The sequence below is a fragment of the Lagenorhynchus albirostris genome, chromosome 9 (genome assembly GCF_949774975.1).
Source record: "Lagenorhynchus albirostris chromosome 9, mLagAlb1.1, whole genome shotgun sequence".
Taxonomy (NCBI): Eukaryota; Metazoa; Chordata; class Mammalia; order Artiodactyla; family Delphinidae; genus Lagenorhynchus; species Lagenorhynchus albirostris.
The window spans coordinates 14,176,456-14,197,969 of NC_083103.1; the positions used below are offsets into that span (position 1 = coordinate 14,176,456).

General features: G+C 50.7%; 2 protein-coding genes across 8 annotated transcripts in view; one reads left to right on the top strand and one right to left on the bottom strand.

The window, feature by feature from the left end:
- PHF21A (PHD finger protein 21A) overlaps window positions 1–11,660 on the top strand; it is a 191,174-nt gene extending 179,514 nt beyond the window's left edge. For all 6 annotated transcript variants that reach the window (XM_060159325.1, XM_060159329.1, XM_060159323.1 and 3 more), the window contains 4 exons: window positions 6,647–6,802; window positions 8,089–8,164; window positions 8,563–8,666; window positions 10,001–11,660. In XM_060159325.1, the coding sequence (XP_060015308.1) occupies window positions 6,647–6,802; window positions 8,089–8,164; window positions 8,563–8,666; window positions 10,001–10,270 (606 nt within the window). In that variant the 3' untranslated portion in view covers window positions 10,271–11,660. The remainder of the gene's footprint in view (window positions 1–6,646; window positions 6,803–8,088; window positions 8,165–8,562; window positions 8,667–10,000) is intronic.
- Window positions 11,661–13,421: 1,761 nt separating this feature from the next.
- Window positions 13,422–20,725, bottom strand: LARGE2 (LARGE xylosyl- and glucuronyltransferase 2). Of its 2 annotated transcripts, XM_060159322.1 has the most exons (15): window positions 20,444–20,725; window positions 20,190–20,349; window positions 19,990–20,105; window positions 19,565–19,647; window positions 19,262–19,385; window positions 18,842–19,013; window positions 18,610–18,714; window positions 18,009–18,121; window positions 17,815–17,940; window positions 17,561–17,716; window positions 17,274–17,434; window positions 16,578–16,856; window positions 16,077–16,226; window positions 15,779–15,974; window positions 13,422–15,524 (listed from the first exon to the last, which is right to left on the bottom strand). In XM_060159322.1, exons 2-15 carry the CDS (start codon window positions 20,284–20,286, stop codon window positions 15,315–15,317), a joined length of 2,088 nt encoding a protein of 695 aa, XP_060015305.1. In that variant the 5' UTR covers window positions 20,287–20,349; window positions 20,444–20,725; the 3' UTR covers window positions 13,422–15,314. The 2 variants fall into 2 exon arrangements, with proteins under 2 accessions (XP_060015305.1, XP_060015304.1); XM_060159321.1 differs by lacking the exon at window positions 18,610–18,714 and having other exon boundaries at window positions 13,422–15,560; window positions 18,842–19,019; window positions 19,268–19,385; window positions 19,990–20,349.
- Between the last annotated feature and the right edge of the window lie 789 nt (window positions 20,726–21,514).

Sequence of the window (21,514 nt, forward strand, 5' to 3'; positions counted from 1 at the left end):
AGGGTTCCCTTTTCTCCACACCCTCTCCAGCATTTATTGTTTGTAGACTTTTTGATGATGGCCATTCTGACTGGTGTGAGGTGATACCTTGTTGTAGTTTTGATTTGCATTTCTCTAATGATTAGTGATGTTGAGCATCCTTTCATGTGTTTGTTGGCAATCTGTATATCTTCTTTGGAGAAATGTCTGTTTAGGTCTTCTGCCCATTTTTAGATTGGGTTGTTTGGTTTTTTGATATTGAGCTGCACGAGCTGCTTGTATATTTTGGAGATTAATCCTTTGTCATTTGCTTCATTTGCAAATATTTTCTCCCATTCTGAGGGTTGTCTTTTCATCCTGTTTATGGTTTCCTTTGCTGTGCAAAAGCTTTTAAGTTTCATTAGGTCCCATTTGGTTTTTTTGTTTGTTTGTTTTTATTTCCCTTTCTTTAGGAGGTGGGTCAAAAACGATCTTGTTGCGATTTATGTCATAGAGTGTTCTGCCTATGTTTTCCTCTAAGAGTTTGCTAGTGTCTGGCCTTACATTTAGGTCTTTAATCCATTTTGAGTTTATTTTTGTGTATGGTGTTAGGGAGTGTTCTAATTTCATTCTTTTACATGTAGCTGTCCAGTTTTCCCAGCACCACTTATTGAAGAGGCTGTCTTTTCTCCATTGTATATTCTTGCCTCCTTTATCAAAGAGAAGGTGACCATATGTGCGTGGGTTTATCTCTGGGCTTTCTATCCTGTTCCACTGATCTGCATTTCTTTTTTGGTGCCAGTACCATACTGTCTTGATTACTGTAGCTTTGTAGTATAGTCTGAAGTGAGGGAGCCTGATTCCTCCAGCTCCGTTTTTCTTTCTCAAGATTGCTTTGGCTATTCGGGGTCTTTTGTGTTTCCATACAAATTGTGAACTTTTTTGTTCTAATTCTGTGAAAAATGCCATTGGTAGTTTGATAGAGATTGAATTGAATCTGTAGGTTGCTTTGGGTAGTATAGTCGTTTCCACAATGTTGATTCTTCCAGTCCAACAACATGGTATATCTCTCCATCTGTTTGTATTATCTTTAAGTTCTTTCATCAGTGTCTCATAGTTTTCTGCATACAGGTCCTTTGTCTCCTTAGGTAGGTTTATTCTTAGGTATTTTATTCTTTTTGTAGCAGTGGTAAATGGGAGTGTTTCCTTAATTTCTCTTCCAGATTTTTCATCCTTAGTGTATAGGAATGCAAGAGATTTCTGTGCATTAATTTTGTATCCTGCTCCTTTACCAAATTCATAGAGTAGTTTTCTGGTAGCATCTTTAGGATTCTCTGTGCATAGTATCATGTCATCTGCAAACAGTGACAGTTTTACTTCTTTTTTTTCCAATTTGCATTCCTTCTATTTCTTCTTCTTCTCTGATTGCTGTGGCTAAAACTTCCAAAACTGTGTTGAATAGTAGTGGTGAGAGTGGGCAAGCTTGTCTTTTTCCTGAGCTTAATGGAAATGGTTTCAGTTTTTCACCACTGAGAATGATGTTGGCTGTGGGTTTGTCATATATGGCCTTTATTATGTTGACGTAAGTTCCCTCTATGCCTACTTTCTGGAGGGTTTTTATCATAAATGGGTGTTGAATTTTGTCAAAAGCTTTTTCTGCATCTATTGAGATGATCATATGGTTTTTACCCTTCAATTTGTAAATATGGTTTATCACATTGATTGATTTGCGTATATTGAAGAATCCTTGCATCCCTGGGATAAACCCCACTTGATCATGGTGTATGATCCTCTTAATGTGCTGTTGGATTCTGTTTGCTAGTATTTTGTTGAGGATTTTTGCATCTGTGTTCATCACTGATACTGGCCTGTAGTTTTCTTTGTTTGTGACATCATTGTCTGGTTTTAGTATCAGGGTGATGGTGGCCTCATAGAATGAGTTTGGGAGTGTTCCTCCCTCTGCTATATTTTGGAAGAGTTTGCGAAGGATAGGTGTTAGCTCTTCTCTAAATGTTTGATAGAATTCGCCTGTGAAGCCATCTGGTCCTGGGCTTTTGTCTGTTGGAAGATTTTTAATCCCAGTTTCAATTTCTCTGCTGGTGATTGGTCTGTTTATATTTTCTATTTCTTCCTGGTTCAGTCTCGGAACGTTGTACTTTTCTAAGGATTTGTCCATTTCTTCCAGGTTGTCCATTTTATTGGCATAGAGTTCCTTGTATTAATCTCTCATGATTCTTTGTATTTCTGCAGTGTCAGTTGTGCCGTCTCCTTTTTCATTTCTAATTGTGTTGATTTGAGTCTTCTCCTTTTTTTTCTTGATGAGTCTGGCTAAAGGTTTATCAATTTTGTTTATCTTCTCAAAGAACCAGCTTTTACTTTTATTGATCTCTGCTATTGTTTTCTTCATTTCTTTTTCATTTATTTCTGAACTGATCTGTATGATTTCTTTCCTTCTGCTAACTTTGGGGGTTTTTTGTTCTTCTTTCTCTTAATTGCTTTATGTGTAAAGTTAGGTTGTTTATTTGACGTGTTTCTTGAGGTAGGATCGTATTGCTATAAGCTTCCCTCTGAGAACTGCTTTTGCTGCATCGCTTAGGTTTTGGGTCATCGTGTTTTCATTGTCATTTGTTTCTAGGTATTTTTTGATTTCCTCTTTGATTTCTTCAGCGATCTCTTGGTTATTTAGTAGTGTGTTGTTTAGCCTCCATGTGTTTGTGTTTTTTACAGCTTTTTCCCTGTAATTGATATCTAGTCTCATAGCATTGTGGTCAGAAAAGATACTTGATACGATTTCAATTTTCTTAAATTTACCAAGGCTTTATTTGTGACCCAAAGTATGATCTGTCCTGTGCATTTATTATTTTTAAGGCGTTTGCAAAATTGGCTTGGATTTTAGAGTGATTACTGTGTCTGACAACGGAGAAGAGACTGTGGGGAGGATAGGATGGGAGCAGGGAGACCAGTTAGGAGGCTGTTGCAGTCATCCTGGGAAGAGCTCACGATGGCTTGGCCCGATTGAATGGCGGAAGTAGAGATGGAAAAAATTGACGGGGTCTGCATATATTTTGAAGAGCCAGCAGGATTAGATAAGGGGATGTGAGAAAAAGAGAATAGCCAAAGGTTTTGGCCTAAACAACTGAAAGGATAAAGCTGCCATTTACTGGAAGATGAGCAGGTTTGAGGAGGGAAACCAAGAGTTTCATTTTGTGCACATCCCAGTTCTTTTGTGAATTACAGAGCTTGTCTTTAGGATCGTCTTCAGGTAAAATCCCTTGAACTTGAAGCTTCTTAGTACTTAATAATTAGGTCTACCCCTCTCCAAAGAGCAAAAGCATACCGTATGCACATCCTGAGTTACGGTTCCAGAAACAACAAAGGAAGTGTCATCTTCGGAGGGCCAGGGTCATAGAAGAGTTCTCGGGCAGGTTTCCTTCCTTGGACAATAGCTAGTGGCTGTAGACCCAGTCTTGCTCTCAAGATTCAGCACTGGTTTTTGGCATTAGTGATTGACACAGGTTTTCTGCCTGTCCTGTTAATGAGCACCAGGAGTCCCTGTCAGAAACTTTGTTTGCACCAAAGATTATCTCCGTTTTCCTCAGTTGAAGCGTTGCCGAGGTATTGCCAGCTCATGGCTTCTTGGTAGGGATCCTTTGCACAGATGCTGGGGAACAGATGATTGTGGGTCTGCAAGCGAGTATCTTCCCTAAAGATGTTGTTTTTCCTTTTTGTGACTTTGGCTGAGGAGGTTTATGATTTTCTTTGAGAGACTGAACCCGAAGGATCCACTCAGATCAAATCACCAACTAAATGCTTTTGCCAGGTTTCCTCTTAAAATGGAAACTTTGTTCTTTTCAGGAATGAAAAGGTAAAAGAAAGCTTTTCTAAAACCATTAAATATGTTGAGAACTTTCTCGGTTAAACCTAGTGGAATGGATTTTATTTAAAGATAATTGACTTCTACTTTTACAGTGTCCCAACAGTGGCAGTGATTAAAATCAGCACACAGGGCTCTGTGTTTGCTGCTGGGTAGCGTAAGCCCCAGCAATGTTAATTAAACAATCACAGTTGAGAGGCAGGCATTTCCTGGGGATCAGTAACCATCTAGAAGGAGTTGGTAATATAAGACCCAGCCGGTCACTAATCTTTAGGATGTATCTTGTTGCCACTATCATCATTTTTATGGGAAGGGAAGATATGTTGACACAGTTATAAAATTTGTTTAGCAGATGATGAAGTTGCAATTGATACAGCCAGGGTGTTTCCAAAAAACATACATCTTTAGCTCCCAGCAAAGGATTGTGGGTCAGCCATCATTCAACTTACTATTTGGTTTATGGTAGTAATTTGGTCAGTCACCAAAGCCTAACCCTTTGGACCTGGTGCAGCAACTCTGTGGGACTTCCTCTGCTCTCTTTAAGCAAAGAACCAATTCTGCGTGGATGAAATACATATCTTGGCATTTTATATTCATTTCTTTGGGCAGTAGTTCTCAATCTGTGGTCTGGGTATGATACTGAGACTCTTACAGGGGGTCAAAATATAAAATATAATTTTATGTATTTTAAAATATAATATCAATCAAAATATAAAATCAAAAATATTTTCATGATAATACCAAAATATTCTTTGCCATTTTCATTCTCATTTTCTCAAAAGTAGGACAGTGGGGTTTTCCAGGTACTACATGATAAGTGGTGATAGCACTCTGAGGGCTAACTGAATGTGCCCTTGTGTGTTCTTGGATTTTAACATTCTTCAATACATGATTTTTGTAACTTCCTGTGATTCTGTTATTTATTTCAAAATAAAAAAGTTTTAAAACTTCTAGTACAATAAATAGCAATAGATTCAACTCACCTAAGCAAAAGCACTTTGAGGTGGTTAGTAATTTTAAGTGTTACTAAGGGGTCCTGACACTGAAAAGATTATGAACTGCTGCTACAGGATATGTAAATAGGATAGAAGTTTTCTTTCCTTTAGGAAATTGAAAGAAATTATTTAACCTTTATTTTATGTACTCTCCACCTTCCACTTCCTGATGTTCTCCTTACTCTGGAGCAAAGGAAAGTGAGCAGAGCTCTTTACCCAACAAATAAGATAGGTATTTGGAATAAGATGTCCAGTTTGTCTCATTTACTTCATCAGTGATAATTGTACCTGTGGTTCGTGTAAAAGAGTTTCTGAAGCCATAAAATTATTATAAACTTATTAAAGATGCAGACTTACAACATGGGGCGAAGGTTCAAAAAAGACTAGGTCTCTAGAGGAGAGCCACCCTCAGGCTGATTTTAAGAAGAAAGTCACAGTTAATCTAGGGATGAAACCTTAACATCTTTCGGTGCCTTGAAGTTACACTGTTAGGCTGCATTCTTATGTAGTATTCTTACACATGTACTAAGTATCTTATTTTTTGACTGCCCAGAGGTAACATTGTCTTACTAAAAGAGATTAACATCCATCCACACTTTGAAGTAGCTTACAACTTTTTGCAGCCAGTTTTCTGGGCCACCAGATACCCTAGATATGTAGATACTGCCAGATAGTTCCTTTCCTTTCCTTTGGATAGAAATAGTAGGTCTGGGAAGATATGTTCCTTTCAGCAATCGTGGTTGAAGGGTTATATCATAGAAAGGAAGAACTGGGCATCGCTTTCTGTATCATTGCTTCTTGTGCAAAATTTCTGTATTAGGCCTTCTGTCAGAATAGCCTGGAATTCTAAAACAACACATTGGAAGTGAAAAGGCCGGGGTCTCCTCCAAGCTGAGGTGCTGCCTTGTTAGTTAACCTCTGGCCTGACCCTTCAGTCTTCCCTTTCCTGGTGTCCTTATCAACAGCGTTAATCCTGTTTAGAGAACAGGCCAGGGATTGACTTACTGAAAAACACCTCTTTAATACCTCGTGTTTTTTTAATATGTTCTGTCCAAATTTTAAATAGATCTGCTTTTTTCTGATGGTGCCTTTTGTTGAGAGGGCTCCCACAGACTCGCCTGAGTACCAGAACCGTCACTCATGGAGGCGGGAGAGACTAGCAGAGTGCACTTAGGCTGCTCTTCTTTATCTATCTGGTGAAGCATTTTACAGGGAGGAATAAAGCCTCCCGGAATAGAACGGTCCATTAAACAGCAAATGCCAAATACTGGTTTTAAGAGAACACTCTCAGCTGTTTGGCTTTTTTAATTCTTCATGTTAGAAAACTCATAGGAGTTTACTTTGCTCCTGACTTAATACTTTCCTGTTTGAACTTTGGCTATAGTTTTTCTCCCAGAGCAAGCAAAGAGTTTAGCGAAAACCTCCATTTCTTGTCTGTCTTCTTTCCCATTGATGATGGGAAATGATGATGAATGGATTTCAATGTCTTTAAACTTTATGATTTGTGAGTTGGACTGTACCAAAACTTAAATGCTGAGTTATCACCTGTAAAGCTAATTTTGGCCTAGGTGACCCCACAGTTACAGTTGCTTGTAAACTCTACTTTAAGGTTAAGAATACTAGCCCCACCTGGGGAACCTCAACTCTATAGAGCAGGCTTGCACCGTTGGTAATTTCTGCTTTTCTTGAACACTCTTGCAATGAGTTGGAGGGGCACAGCTGATTGTCCGAAAACATTTATATGTATCCAGAATGTGCACGTTAACATTCCAATTTTACCTTTTTGTCCTTTCTCTTACCTTTCCTCTCAATTTCATAGGGTGATATCCATGAGGATTTTTGCAGTGTTTGCAGAAAAAGTGGCCAGTTGCTGATGTGTGACACGTGTTCCCGTGTATATCATCTGGACTGCTTGGACCCTCCTCTGAAAACGATTCCCAAGGGCATGTGGATCTGTCCCAGATGTCAGGACCAGGTACTGTGGGTGGGTCAGAAAGGGTGAGGGACAGAGGAGGAGAAGGACCTCCTTTCCCCTCTAAGCTGAGGGAATGGCTGAGTCTCTTTCCTCTCCAGTAGTTCTCTGAGCCACATCTGCCCTGTTCACAGCACAGCACTCACCCCCACAGCATCCCTCCTCTCAGAGGTTCTCTGTTCATAAGGCAGTGACTCATGTACAGGTGGAGAGACCCTAACTGCTTCCCTCTATCTGAAATGACTTATCTTTTCATTACCTTTACCCTTAAAAGTCCATAAGACTGTCGGCCTCATTCTCTAAAAATGGTCCAAACTCAGCATATGCTTGAAACTCTGGAAATAAAATCCTTAAAGGGAACTGCCCAATTGATCATTTAATTCAAATAAGAGCAGTTTTACTTTTAACCTGTGTCATCATCAGGATCAGAGAACTAACTATAAAAGTACTGTCTTAATATTTCATGGATTTGAAAGAAGAGAAAGCCTCTTCCCTCCCTTTTCTGTTTAGTTTCTGATTTTTTATTTAAACTATCCATGTATCTTTATGTCTTTATGTTTTTATTATAAGCTGTCTTGAGACCTTTTTGGAAGTAGGCAAAAGTATAAATATTACATAGATAATAAGCCCAGTAGCTCAGCAAGCTTTGGGATCCTGCTCGGTTCTTTGGAATCCTGAGTTGAGGGAATTCTGGTTTTCCCCTTTAAATCTTGGTCCTCACCCTTACTGTCTCCATGATGTAGCAGAGACAGTTCTCTCTGTTCTCTTCCTGATGCTGCTTTGTGACCCTCTGATAATCTTCTACTCGGGGTCTAGATTATACTTCAGTACTTGGAGCTGATACTTAATTTCCTTGGTCAGGCTGTCTTTGAGGCACATATAAGCTAAAATTGCGACAGGCAGCCCATGTCGGGTGAAGGACGAAGCTGCCAGTGGCTGCTGCCATTAGGCAGACCTGCAGCTTGTGTGCTGATGTTTCTGATGGTTGGGAATAGTTGGGGGTCGTGTAGCAGGCATGAAAAGATGGGAATGCCTAGCCAGCTCCCAGCCTCTTTCTAAGCCAGGGCTCAGGTGGCTTGGCTCTTCCTGCCATTGACCCTCATTCTTTCAGGCTGATAAACTGGGACTTTGTAGTCCAGAAACTATAGACCAGGGTTTTGCAACACTGCCACCGTAAATCCTTCCTGGATTTTGTCTGCCAATAGCTACAGACACTGTTGCTTGTTACTACACAGTGGATGTGTGTTTATATATCTTTCTCAAGGGTAAAATTCTAAAAATCTTTTCAGATGCTGAAGAAGGAAGAAGCAATTCCATGGCCTGGAACTTTAGCAATTGTTCATTCCTATATTGCCTATAAAGCAGGTAAAGAATTATCCATACTGCCTTTTGTATAAGCCTCCCTTTGTTTAAAAAAAAAAACAGACAAGTACTAGGAGACAGTATTTGTTTTGTTTTCAAAAGGAACTATAAAGTTAAAAATGAAAAGCTTTTATTGAACGAAATAAAAAGTTTGTTGTAGCACTTCCTTGGGGGGGAAAAATGAGAAGTGATATTTATGTAAAGCCAGGCCCAAGCCAGGGACAGTTTTCTTAGCGTCCCTTTACATATAAAAGGGAGAGTCTTAGTGGGCAGGTTCTGTGCACTGGCTGTGGGGCTTGGGGAGCTTTGGGGAAGATATCTTCTTTAGCAAGCCTTCTGAACATGGCGGCCTTTTCAAAGAATTTATTGTCAAAAACAAGTTCCTTTTTCTTTTTTCCCAGCAAAAGAAGAAGAAAAACAGAAATTACTTAAATGGAGTTCAGATTTAAAACAAGAACGAGAACAACTAGAGCAGAAGGTGAAACAGCTCAGCAATTCTATAAGTGTAAGTAAACCTCATGCTTTCGGTGAGAGGTACAGAGGTACAGAACTTTCTGTGTACATAACAGTACGTGTGGCTCTCGAGCGCTGATTCATTCCTTCAGCTTATTAACACTGTTAACCTGGGTGGTTGCAGTTTGCTTCCAGTTAGAGTTCGGCCCTCAGGTACAGGTGGCCATTTGGTATACGGTGCCTTAGCCAAGCTCTGGAACATCCTCTTGGCTTTGACCTGAGAGAAGATTTTCAGTCTTCTGGCTGAAGAGATCAAGTAGCAACTGCAGCAGCCTAGCCAGCACCCCTGCGTGCTCCTGAGTGTGTTTGGGGGGAGTGTGGAGCCGCCTGACACACACCAGGCCCCCGCGTGTAATGCTTCCCAGTCGCCCTAGCTAGTGGGTCCATCTGCATGGCTCTTTCCTCCCGCCCCCTCTTCCATGCCCTGCTGATTGCCTCTCCAGGTTTATCTGACCAGCCTGAGGAAGAGCGCTTTCTAGAGACAAGTACTGGAAGTAAACACTACCCCTGGCTGACCAGGTGGGAAAGGGGTTTGTGTTTGCAGCAGGGATTCAGAGGCTCCTCCTGACAGGAGCAGGCTTTCTTTTCCATTGAGTAGGTCCCCTTCTTGGAGTGAGGTGGCCTCAGCCCTCACGGACGCCAGGTGGTGCCCTGGACTTGGTGGCAGTCACGCTGTCTCTCCTCATCATACTGCCCGTGGCTGGCAGGTTTCACATCGCTTTTCCTGCCTAGAACAGAAGCCAGCAGGTGTGGGAGGCCAAGTACAAAAGGGCAAAAGACTACAAGTCCCTGACCAAGCAGAAGGTCTTCTGTTGGCTGCAGTCTTTGATTCTCCTAAATATCACTAAGTATCCCGCCCCAGGCCCTGCCTCTAAAATCTTGCTGACCCAGTGATCCTCAGCAGGCCCTCAGACTGAATCCAGATACCACTGGCTCGTGTCTGCCCTGTAGAAGCTCAGCCCAGCCCTGAGCGTATCAGCGCCATTAGCAAGGTAGATGCATACCCAGACCTGCCCAAACCAGCTGCAGCCCAGCCGGGAGAGCTTTTCCTTAATGGCTTTTATTTTGTAGTATTATAGTGGTAGTTCGTGTTTGGTGTTAAGTCCTAGTGTCAAGTAGCGGGCTTTTAAACCACTCACTTGCCCTCTGTCTCTTGCCTCTTGGGCCTCCTCCTTCCCTTGGGTAGCAGCAGCCACTCCAGTGTGGAGCAGAACAAGGTCTAGGGGCCGCACACTAGTCCACAGGGATTCTTTTATCTGGAGAGGGCTGCCAGGCCTGTCAGAAAAGCCGGAGGCTCAGTGCCACTGCCCTTCTCATTGGCTGCAGAAATGCATGGAAATGAAGAACACCATCCTGGCCCGGCAGAAGGAGATGCACAGCTCCCTGGAGAAGGTAAAACAGCTGATCCGCCTCATCCACGGCATCGACCTCTCCAAACCCGTAGACTCTGAGGCCACTCTGGGGGCCGTCTCCAACGGCCCGGACTGCACTCCCCCTGCCAACGCCAGCACCTCCACGCCGGTGCCCTCCCCGCCCCCCTCCTCCTCCAACCAGAGCTGCACAGCGAACTGTAACCAGGGGGAAGAGACTAAATAACAGAGCCCTGCTAGGAGAAGCCACGGGATCCCAGTGGCAAGGAGAGCAAAACACTGAAGACTCTAGACAAGCAAAGCCGGATTTCTTCTGGAAAGTACAGAATTCTTTTGGTTCTTTGGTTCCAGAGAGAGAGAAGATGCTTGTGCCGGGTGGCACCAGAGTTTGCCGGTTGATCCTTCTTATTCCGTGTGTACATGCAAAGACTGCCACGCCACGCGAAGCCGTGCCAGCTGGAGGCTCTGGGCCAGCACCGCGCCGAGCGGATAATACACGTGCTCTCCCTGTTACGCCCAGCGTGTGCCTGCGGCAGCCCCCACCACCACCGTGGGCTCGCTTTTGTTTTGTTGGGTGGGGAGCGGGGACGGGCCGCGGGGTGGGGGGCAGGTTCCAGACCCTGATTTGCTGAGCTGTTTGTTTAGGTAGAGAAGACAAGTCCAAAGAGTGCGTGGGCTTTCCTGTTTCTAAACTTTCACTACTATAAAACCAAAAAGAGGAAATCGAGATTTAACCAACCCCAGTGCCCAGAGGAAGGGATGGGGAGGGAGTGGGAGGGTGCCGGGGTGGGGAAAAGTATATCAGATAAGCAGTATTTCATATTGTCTGGGGCGGGCACAGTGCACGGAGAGATGGACACCAAGAACAGCCACCGGGGTCTTCTCCGGAGCACTCCGCTCCCCCACCCCTCCCCAAGCTCCTTCCCTGCTTTGGCAAATCGGCACCTTCCGGTTACCTTCCCTCTCCAAGAACAAGCAGACCCAGGCCTCAGGTGGCCCTTGCCCGGGGCAGGGAAGAAGGGTGTGTGTGTCGAGGAAGGAAAAAAGGTGGATCAGTGATTTTACTTGAAAACAAGCTCCATCCCTTTTCTATATTTATAAGAAGAGAAGATCCTGAGCGAAGCAGCACGCGACCCAGGTGTGTGTGAATTGAATGGAGACGTTGCTTTTCTCTTTTTTTTTAAATTTTTGTTTCTGTTCTTTCTTCTTTAAAAAAAAGTTTTATTTTGTTGTTTATTTTACTTTTTTGGTAACAAAAACTAAAATAAGGAATAGAGAAGCTGTTTTTCAGGCTGACAGTCCAATTAAGGGTAGTCGAGACCTTGCATGGTAGAATAGGAATCATAGTGTCAGTGAGGTCCAGTGAGTCTGTGTGAGTCCTTGTGTCATCGTTCGGGGCACTGTTTTTTTATGCAAGGGCAAAAATCTTTGTATCTGGGGGAAAACAACAACAACTTTTTTTTTAATTAAAAAGGAAAATAAAAGAGATTGAGGTCTTCCTAGTGTTACTTAAATTAAGATCAAGGTAAGAAACATTGTAAAAAAAAATTACAAAAGTGCTACTTGTTTCCTAAAAACAGTGATTTCTATTAAAAAGGTGTCAGAACTGGAGAAAATGCTGTGTAGTTATAATTTTTTAGCACAGAACCTGCTGAACATGATGACATTTTGCTGTGTTTGTGTCTCAAGACTGGTGGGCTAGTCTCCATGATTTCCGTCCTCCGGACGGCTGCGGCCCTGACGAGCAGGGGCAGAGCTCTCCCACCCTTCTCCCCTGCTCAGAAAAGACTGTCCTGTCTTCTTGGTGCAGGGATCTGGGCTCCTGTTTCAGAAGCCCACATGGAGTGTGGATGGTGTCAGGGCCCTCCCTGTTGTCTCCTCGGGTTTTGCTAGAGCAGAAGGCTGGTGCCTAAATAAGATCCCTTCCTTTGGTGCTGCTCTTGGTCTTTCAGCCACCAGCATTTTGAGCGCCTGGGGGACAGCCTTGAAGGAAATGGCCACTGAAGCTCATTGGTGCGCACGCACCCCGGCTTTGGTGGAAGGGTGCAGGGGGCAGGCTGCATCAGCCCTTGGTGCTTAGAAAGAACAAGGGAGTGAGATGTCTTGAGGGGACGTGGTGTCTCTGAGACAGAGAGCCCAGGGTGGCCTTTGTGTCTTCATGTCTTCGAAGAGAGGTCTGAATCTCCAGCTGCTTTCTCTGCCTGCTGGCTCTAGTCGCCGGAGATGGGAGTTTACTCCACTTTGCCCACAAGCTTCCTGGGTGACCTTTGGCTAGAATGCGGTGCTTGCCTTGGCTTGGCCTGTCTTCTTCTTGAGAAAAGCGGGGTTCTGAAAGGCTCAGACCATTTCTATCATCTTGCCTTGTGGGAAATAAATTTTGTCAAGTGTGCGCTCCCGCTGGAGACCTTTAGCCCACTGCGCGCATCTGGCCACAGGAGGGAGGCGGGGGCTCTGCAACCCCCGGCACTCCCAGAGCGTCTCTCCCAAGCCCGCCCCCTAAGGGCCAGAGTCTAGGAGGGGCGGAAAAGGGCCCAGTAGTTTCTCCCTCACCTAGTTAGGCCCAGAGAGACAGAGATGGATCCTGAAAGCAATTGCAACAGAGAAATACTCCTTAGGTAAAACGTGTCTCATCTCTACCAGCCATTTCCGTTCATCTTCCTGGGATGTTAGAAGAGGGGATTAAGAGGGGCTGCACAGGCCTCAGAGTCAGGACCTGGCTGCAAGGTTGCCTGAGGGGGCAAGAAAGGAGCTCCCTTTCCTCATGCAAAAACCCAGGTGCTATGTCTAGTCAGGGAGCTTTGGGAGATGCCTGGACTAGTTGGAGGAATAGTTGGCAGAGGTTCAGAGCCCAGAGGCGGGCTGTACGCCCTGTCTTGGAGCCCTCCCATTTGACTTGTCTGGGCCCAGAGGCTGGAGGTTGCCACATAATACCTATCCTCTTGAAAGCAGGGGGAAACTGTGATCACTAGAGGCCTTTGCTCAGAAAGGAGCTGCCTGGAGGTTCTTGGGGGTGGGAGGCAGGGCTAGGAATTGACCAGGGTTTTGCCAGCTGCTGTGAGTAGTCACACTCTGACCTTGCCTAGGGTTGGGTGTGGATTCTTCCTCAGGTTCAGACATAAGCTGTTGTGCAAGTCAGCGAGTATGGAGTAAACGAGGCAACGCTGCCCCCGAACCCGCATTCTGGACTCAAAATTCCCAAGCACCCCTTACTGCAGAGAAAGGGCCCTAGTCACCCAGTCTCCTCCTCCTCCACTGTCCTGCCAAGAGAAGACCCTCTCCATCCCTCCAGACCTGTGGGGTCCCTGTGACCGCCTGAGACACACGTTCATGACTGCCCCACCGGAGCTGCCTCTCCCTCCCTCCCCCTTTTTCCCTTCTGCTGCTTTTCCCCATGCCCCAGCGTAGCTGCTGACAGACACACCTGAGAGCAGCTGGCCTGCAGTCACTTCAGAGGCCAGGGAGCGGCTGGTCTGGCTCTAGGTAGGAGCTGCCCCCCGGGCCCTGGATCAGGACGCCCCTTGTCAGTCCCGTGGCTCAGGTGACGCGCCCTGGAAACAGTGAGGTCATGTTGCTGTCATCATCCCTGCTCATGTTCTTGCCAGTGTGGCCTGCGGGTCCTTTTTCTTTCACGGAGCCTGCTGGGTCTTGTTTCACCGCTGCTGAGCTCATCCAGAGTTCCGCTTTCTTCCTTCCTTATCGGGCGCTTTTGGCGCAAGCCTGCTGGTCGTGCCTGGCGGGGAGACCAAGCTCGGGGCAGCCCCTCGTGGGCCTTACCTGTGTGGGGCCTGTAACATGGCCGTGGCAGCCTCCAGCCGGCGCCATGTGAGTGCCCGGTTTCCCGACAGGCCCGCCTCTGTCCCCGCTGCTGCTTGGCTCAGGCTCGACAGGTGGTGTGCATGGGCGCAGTTGCTCACCCCACACGTCTCCTGTGAGGGTGGTCGCATATCCTGCTCCCCTCGGTCTCTGCGTGTGCAGCTGCCTCTCCAGCCATCTCTGACACTTACTCTCTTGGGGCCAGCGGAGCCTGCTTGCGCTCTCGTGCCAACCCACGACTCACACAGCACACTCAAAAGTGGCTTCCTCCCTTCCCTCCCTTTTAGGGTTTGGTCTTTCTTATTTATCCAAAGGGCTTAATTTAGGAGACTTTTACCCCAAGGGGCAAAAGGCTCTTTGGTATCAGGATGGATGGTGGCCCAGGTACATTTTCCAGGCCCTGGGTTCTCCAGATTCCATGGCTTCTCTTGGATGGAGGCAACCTTGCTCTGTCTAAAAGACTGGGGACCTCACCCCCAGCCCTCAGCTGGGCACCCTTGGCAGGAAACAGGAGACCCGTTCTCACCCTGACTTCAAGCCGTCTTCAGTATCAGCTCCTTTCCAGGAAGTGACGGGGTGGCCTTTGAGAAGATTCCTCTTGGCCTTCCCACCAGAGTAAAGGGGAAGGAAGCTGACCCCGGTGGAGCTCTTGAAAATAGCACTTGTAAAGGAAGAGCAGGGCTCACAAATTCACTTCACTCCCCACTCCCAAAGGCTCTTCTTCCCTGAGGACTCCACTGTCCCCTCAGCAGTCTCTGGCCCCTGCTCCTCTCTCCGGTGTCATTGGGTCCTCAGCCCAGGGTAAGCTGCAGTAAGGCAGGACAGGACGGGCAGCCGGAGGTCAGCAAGCTCTGAGCAGAAAAGAGCCAGCCAGCTCCCAACCTGTCTCTTGTCCAGGCCCTTTGTGATTTCAGTCTTGGTAGAACTTGTATTTGGAGTTTTGTGCTTCAAAGTTTTTGTTTTTGTTTGTTTGATTTTTGTTTTGAGGGGGTGGGGGGGATACAGAGCAGCTGATCAATTTGTATTTATTTATTTTAACATTTTACTAAATAAAGCCAAATAAAGTCTCTCAGACTCATGGTGTTGGGTTTGGGGCAGGGGAGGGTGGACAGGACGCACTCCAGTCCCGGCAGCCTCCGTGCCAGATTCAGCACCTCCCCAGGCTCACTTCCTCATGCCCCAAACCAAGAGGAACATGAAAAGGAACTGTTAAAACTTTACTTGTGAAAAAGGGGTGTCACAGGTGAGGATGCAGGAACCAGCCCCAAACCAGCTGGGGCAGCGGATCACTAGACCCCCCAGCCATAGGATAGCAGCGAAGGGAGGCGCCGCCCCAGCCCTTCCCACAGAGACCATAAATAATTTAAATAGCAGGGAGGGTGGGGCGGCAGCAAGGTCGCTAGTGTGTCTGCAGGGAGTGTGCTGTCTGCAGGGAGTGTGCGGGGGCAGGTGTGACGTCAGGTGGGGCCTCGGGGCTGCTGCAGGGCGGTGAGGTATTTGAGGGCAGCAGCCCCGTATCGGCGGGACAGATCCTGGTGGAACTCGTCCTTGAGGGCCTGGAGACAGTCACGATAGGTGGGGCTGGAGCGGAAGCGGGAGATGTCCAGGCTTGGGGCGTGCGGCAGGTGGATGACGAAGGCCTCCGGCAGCACCAGCAGCTCGTATTCCTGGGGGATGGGGCACGTGGACAGTCGCTGCCTGGGCTGGGGGGAGATGGCAGCTCTGGGGAATGGGGAGCAGATTTATTCGATAGCCGGTAAGAGCCAAACTCAGGGCCAAAGGCAGACGGCTTTAGTTCTGCAGAGGGGTGGAATGCCCAGTAGTGCCGCCTAACGGTGCAGCGTGCCCCACTGCGGTATAATGAGCTCCCTGAGCCTGGAGGTATTCAAATCAAGGCTGGAGACAACGAGGTGACCCTTACCTGTGCATCCAGCTCCACGACGTGGGCCACCTTGTTCCAGCCGAAGCCCGCAAAGCGGGGGTCGTAGCGGGGGCAGTCACGTGGCACCACCACATAGGGCTCGTAGTCGGCTGCCCACTGCACGTGGTATGGGGCCTGAGCCTCTCGCCAGCGGGCATAGTCTGTGGGCACGTGACCCCGGGGCCACTCATGGTACCTGTGGGGCAGGACAGGGTGGGGAGCCAGGGTGAGGCTAGGAGCTCGTGGCTGGAGGGGGTCAGTGTGGGGAACCCCAGGGCAGGGCAGTGACCTCTCCTACCTGAAGGTGTGGAGAGACCCAGCATCCAGCAAGGCCAGCAGCTCGGCCTTGGAACTGGGGAAGCTGAAGCGGTAGTGCAGGGTCTCAAATGCGGGCACCACCAGAGCTGCCTTCCGCCCGCTGCCCAGCTCCAGCTGCTGGATGGAGGCCCTGAGGATGGAGCGCCCATGAGCAGGAGAGAGCTAGGAAGGCTCTGCCTCCAGCGCTGGGCCCAGGGGTTCTCTTACTTTTATTAGATGTAGGACCTGACTTCAGGGGCCAGCTCACCCTGAAGCCCACTGGACACACGTGGAGCTGCTGCCCAGTGGGAGCAGGTCCCAGACTGTCAATCTCCTAGGCAGCCCAGAGAAACGACACGGCCCCCACCCAAATGCAGCCCCCATTTTACAGAGGACACTGCAGCCCAGAAGGGAGCAGGGACACACTCGCCAGGGTCCTGTGGGTCTTCCCCCACCCCATCCACACCCATTCACATGCCGTTCCTCTCCCTCCTCCGCCCACCTGAGGTAGTCGTAGAGGGAGTAGGCAGGCAGGAAGTCAATGTCACTGAGGAAGACGTAAGGTGTGAGGGCCTGGGCCAAGGCCACGTTGCGAAGCTGGTTGATGGGGTAGAGGGGACCTTCACGGTACACCACGTGGTAGGCCACATCCTGCCGGGCGGAGAGCACCACCGAGGTCTCCACGAAACGCAGAAACTGCTGGGCCTCTGCGTCTGTCAGGTACAAGGCCAGGCTCATGGGGCCCGGCCAGTGCCTGCACAGGGCTTCCAGCATCTGCATCCTGGGGTGAGGGGAGTGGTCAGCCCAGGGAGGGCTGGGATACCTCCCGCGTTAGCTGCCACAGACACCCCCTCAAGTGACTTGCTGAGCACCTTCCAGGCTCTTGTTGACATGCTCTTATTTAATCTTCACGACTACCCCACAAGGTGGGTACTTTCTCATTTGACAGATGAGAAAACTGAGGGCCAGAGATATTAAGCCTTGCCCATGGTCCCACAGCTACGGAGGGGCAGTTCCAGACATCTGAATGATTCCCAAAGCCCAAGCTCCTTCCACCATCTCCGGTGTCTCCAACTCCTGGAACTCCTCAAGCATCAGGCAGTAAGAGCTCTTCCTTCCACCAAGTGGAAACCCTCCTCTCGAAACCCCCAGTCCCAGACCACACCGTGCTCCCTGGGGCTGCCCTCGGCACCCTCACCGGTCCATGGAGAGCTGGGCCACCAGGGTGACATCGTGGGGCTGGGGGGGCGGTGGCTTGTGGGGCAGGAAGGTGATGTGCACACGGTGCACAGTGAGCTGCTGCCGCCGGAACTCAAAGCATGCGTCCTCCTCGTCCAGTTGCGCCAGGGCCCGCTGCAACTGAGGGGATGGGGGAGAGGAGGACGGGCTGGGTGGGGCAGGCGGACAAGCCCCAGACAAGGCCGGGTCCCACCAGAGCAGAGGGGTAGAGCCTCCCCGAGGGAAGGGAAGGCGGCTCCCTCTCACCTGCTCGGCCCCAGGAGGGGGCGGGCGGGGGCACCCAAAGAGCTCTCTCCGCAGCAGGTTCCCATCGTACTCCAGGAAGGTCAGGTAGAGGTTGCGGAAGGATTCCACATGCTTGTTCTTCACGCGAAGCTTCTTTGGTGAGTTCCAGTGGATCACCTGGGACCAGGGAGGGCATCGGCGGGGGGATGGGAGCAGGGAACAGGAGTCCCCATCCTGGGCCCATCACCACCACTCGGTCCCCCTACCCCATTCACCTTGAGGTCGGATGCCTCTGAGTAGCAGCGCTCAGCCAGCGTGTGGTCTGACAGTTGCACGTTCCAGACGCAGGGCAGGGGCTGCACCAGCCACGGGTGCTCCTTGATTATGGCATTGAAGATGTCCTGGGCAGAGAGAGCCATCACGTCTCGGCCCAGAGCCTGCCCCACCCCCCTCAAAAGCTCCCCCAGACCTGGTCAGCCAGTGAGGTGGCAGGCAGGGTGAGAAGCTCCCGTGTGGCTGTCAGCTTCCACATCTGCTCCCAGCCAGCCTGCCGGAGCCGGTCCAGCCGCAGGAGGATCACGCCTGCTCATGGAGAGAGGTTGTCATGCCCACCTGGGATGACCAGCTTCTAGGGCCAGGGCTCAAGAAAAGTGTCTTTTGAATGCTTATTTTGTGACGTGTTGCTATTTTCTCACTGTTCAGACGTGAGCATGTACTAGCTCTATCAGCAACTCATCCTCTTGGGGGTGAAGGGGAGGCAAAGCACAGCTTAACAGAGCACCTCCACAACCATCTTCTCAAATCTGGTGATCCCAGGGCTGCTAAAGTCACCACCATTTAATGCATGAGAAAGCTGAGGCTCAGGGGAACCGAGTGATTTGGCCACAGTCATTCAGCATGTACAGACAAGGGTGGAACTGTGATTTCTGGCTCTTCTCCCAGTGTTCCTTCTACAGAACCGTTCTTCCTGGGGGGTCTTCCAATCATTCTGTGCCCTAGCCAGCCCCTGGGGCCCAAGGACCAGTGGCCGCCCCTCCTGCCTCCCCCGCCCCCCCCCCAACTGTCCCCACCTGTGTTAAATCCCCGGCCCAAGGCAGGCCAGGGCCTGTGGTTCCTCCAGAGGTTGCCGAGGTACCAGTCGCTCTGGTTCTCCACGAGACCAATCACTTGTTTGTCTGGGAGGGGAGGGCACGAGGGAGCTGCCTGAGGCTGCCACTGGACCTCGGCTCAGGGCTAGGCCACAGGGAGGCCTGCATGGGCCAGGGAAAGGGGCTGACTGGCGTGGGGTCCCAGGCCTCTCACCAGAAAAGTGAGCAAAGAGTGCCCAGAGCTCTGCAATGTTGGAGGCAAAGGTGACATCTGTGTCCAGGACAATGACACGGGCCAGGTCAGGGGGCAGGGCGCTGGGCAGCACTAGCTTCATTAGCCCATAGAGGCCAGAGTAGTGCTTGTTGGGTATCCAGGAGACCTGGGGCTGTGGGTGGAAGGACAGGGCATGAGCCTGCAAGAGAAGGGCCTACGAGTGCCAGAACATACCCAGGTGACACAGGGGAAGCAGGGGTGGGCCCCAGGAGGGTGAGGGATTTGAGCGTCAGTAGATGTGACGGGACTGGAGGTCCCAGGCAGCTCTAACCTGTTCTCCCCGTGATCCCCCACAACCCTGGGAGGAAGCAGGGGGCTGGGGATGGCTGGGGATGGGTGCAGAAGGGTCAGGGCTCCTGCCTTGAGCTCATCAGCGTTGTAGAAGCTGATCTGGACAGCAGGCACCATCCACGTGTGAAAGAGCGTCTCCAGGATGTTCCTGGCCACGGCGTCAGTCACCAAGTGGAGGTGCAGTGGATTTTTCCTTCAGGAAGGACAAGGGAGGAAAGCTGAAGGCCCCAGAAGGAACTACACGGGAGAAGCCCTACCCTTCGAGGGGCTCAGAAGCGGCAGCACCAACTTCTGCCAAGAGCTTTTCTGTGCCCAGCTCCGGATATTCCTGCAACCACCTTCAAGGGAGGAGAGGGACACTCCTGGCTGTACCTGTAGAAGAGCATGGACTTCACCAGGGTGATGACGTCTCTGCTGGAGTTATGACCCGCACACACGATAGCCACCTGCAAGAGCTGGGGAGGGGACACCAGGTCGGCAGCAGCCTCCTCCTCCCCTCGACGGTAAGGACCCATGGTTGGGCTCACCTGGCCCAGGGCAGTGTAGCCCCACCCGGCATCAGAGCTAGGCAGGAGTGTCGAGGGGGACTCCGCAGCGTGGGAGTACACCCCCTCATTTCACAAATAGGGAGGCCAGGCCAGGAGAAGGGGAGGTGCGAACTCCAGGCGCCCCCAGCTGGCCGGTCAGTGCCAGAACCCACACCAGGTGTCGGGATTCCCACAGGTGTCCAGGTCCCTGGGCTGGGGGCGCGCCGCCCCTGAGATTCCCACCGCCAGGGGCCGTGCGCACCTACCTACCTCGCACTTGGGCGGCCGCGGCCGCGGCGGGATGCAATCCGAGCCGTTGTGGCCCCCGGGGTCTGCCGGCGGGTCTCCGTCGAAGGCAGCAGTCCCCCGCGGCCGCGGCCGCTCGTCTGGAAGTACACGTGGCGTTAGCGACCTGGGTAAGGATCTCGGGTCACCCCCGCCCCCACTCGCCTCCCGCTCGCTGCGCTCACAGTCCAGGTCCCCACGGAACAGGAAGAAACCGATCACAAGCAGCAGCAACAGCAGTGCTGCGGCCCCCAGCGCCCGGGGGCGCCCTCGGGGCAGCATGGCTGTGGGCAGGGGGTGCTCACGGCGGGGCGCGACCCCGGGCTGTGGGCTCCATCGCGGGCCCTGTGGACCAGGGAGGGAGAGAGGAGAGTCAGCCTTGGGCGGTGGGGCCCGACGGCCACCCGATCTTCTCTCCCACGCTGAGTCGCCACCTCACCTGCTCCAGCGTCTTGGGGATCCCGACCTTACTCTCTCAGAAGACGGCTGGGGTGCAGGCAAAGGGGAGATGAAGGAGCAGGCCAGCCCGGTCGGAGCGGGAGCCAGCCCCGCCCCCAACCTGGGTTCAGGTTTCATCTCCGCTAGGCTGAATCCAAAGGGGCGGGGAGACCCCTCCCCGGGGTGGGGGGGAGAGGGAGGCCCCGCCCCGCCCCTGCCCGGGCTTACGAGGACCCCTACAGTGGGGGGACGAAACCCGGGAACCCTCAGGATGGCTGGAGGGCTTGGGGGCAGCCACCCAGGAAGGACCAGTCCCAACTACCTGCTCTGAGCCCATCCCCCTCTTCCCTGCCCCATCTCCTCCCCCGAACCTTCCCTTGCGGGAGGGGCCGTATCCCCAGACCCGGGATCAAAGGAGTAGCCGGAGTTAAGAGGGAGGGGGCGGGCTGGAAGGCCGGGCCTCACGGGTCCGGACACCTGCTCAGGGGGCGGGAGGCGGGGCCGGCCGAGACTCGCCCAGGAGAGCAGTGGAGCACTTGGAGTCCCCGCTTTCCTCCCCGTCTGCTCCACCCCCACTCAGTCCAGGTGTCCTGGCAGCATAAAGCGGCCTTGTGAAGGTCGCCTCCTGCCCGAGAGTTGGCGAGGGGCCTTACTGACTCAGGCGGCCTGGGCTTCCCGGGCAGGGCCGGGGATCCCCAACCCTTCACTAGACCGTCGTGAATGTGCCTGGCGCCCGGCCTGCATCTCTTCCTTTCCCCCTCGACCTTCCGCCCTGGAGGGGGTACGAACGCTCTGGGCTGCGAACAAACAACCACGGTTGACTGAGCGTGTATGCTTCTGTGCCAGGACCTATGCTGAGGTTCCACAGCCTCACTGCAGTTAACCCTCACATCAGTCCTGTGACACAGGCATGATTCTCCCCGCAGAGCTGAAGTGACCTGTTAGAACACCCTCTGGCCCCTCCTGCGGCTCTACCCTGCAGACAGAGTTTCAGAGCTGCTCCTCCATAAGGGTCTCCTGCCCTAGAAACTGCCCTAGAATCCTGCCTGGATTCTGTCAGATTCTCACAAGG

What these genes read in the sequence shown, in the direction of transcription:
- LARGE2 (XM_060159321.1), bottom strand. Translation starts at nt 20,286, where the DNA reads ATGCTGCCCCGAGGGCGCCCCCGGGCGCTGGGGGCCGCAGCACTGCTG. An exon ending in CGCGGCCGCCCAAGTGCGAG is followed by an intron (nt 19,648 to 19,989) that starts GTAGGTAGGTGC and finishes TCCCCTCCCCAG; the next exon opens with CTCTTGCAGGTGGCTATCGT. An exon ending in GGGTCTCTCCACACCTTCAG is followed by an intron (nt 15,975 to 16,076) that starts GTAGGAGAGGTC and finishes CCTGCCCCACAG; the next exon opens with GTACCATGAGTGGCCCCGGG.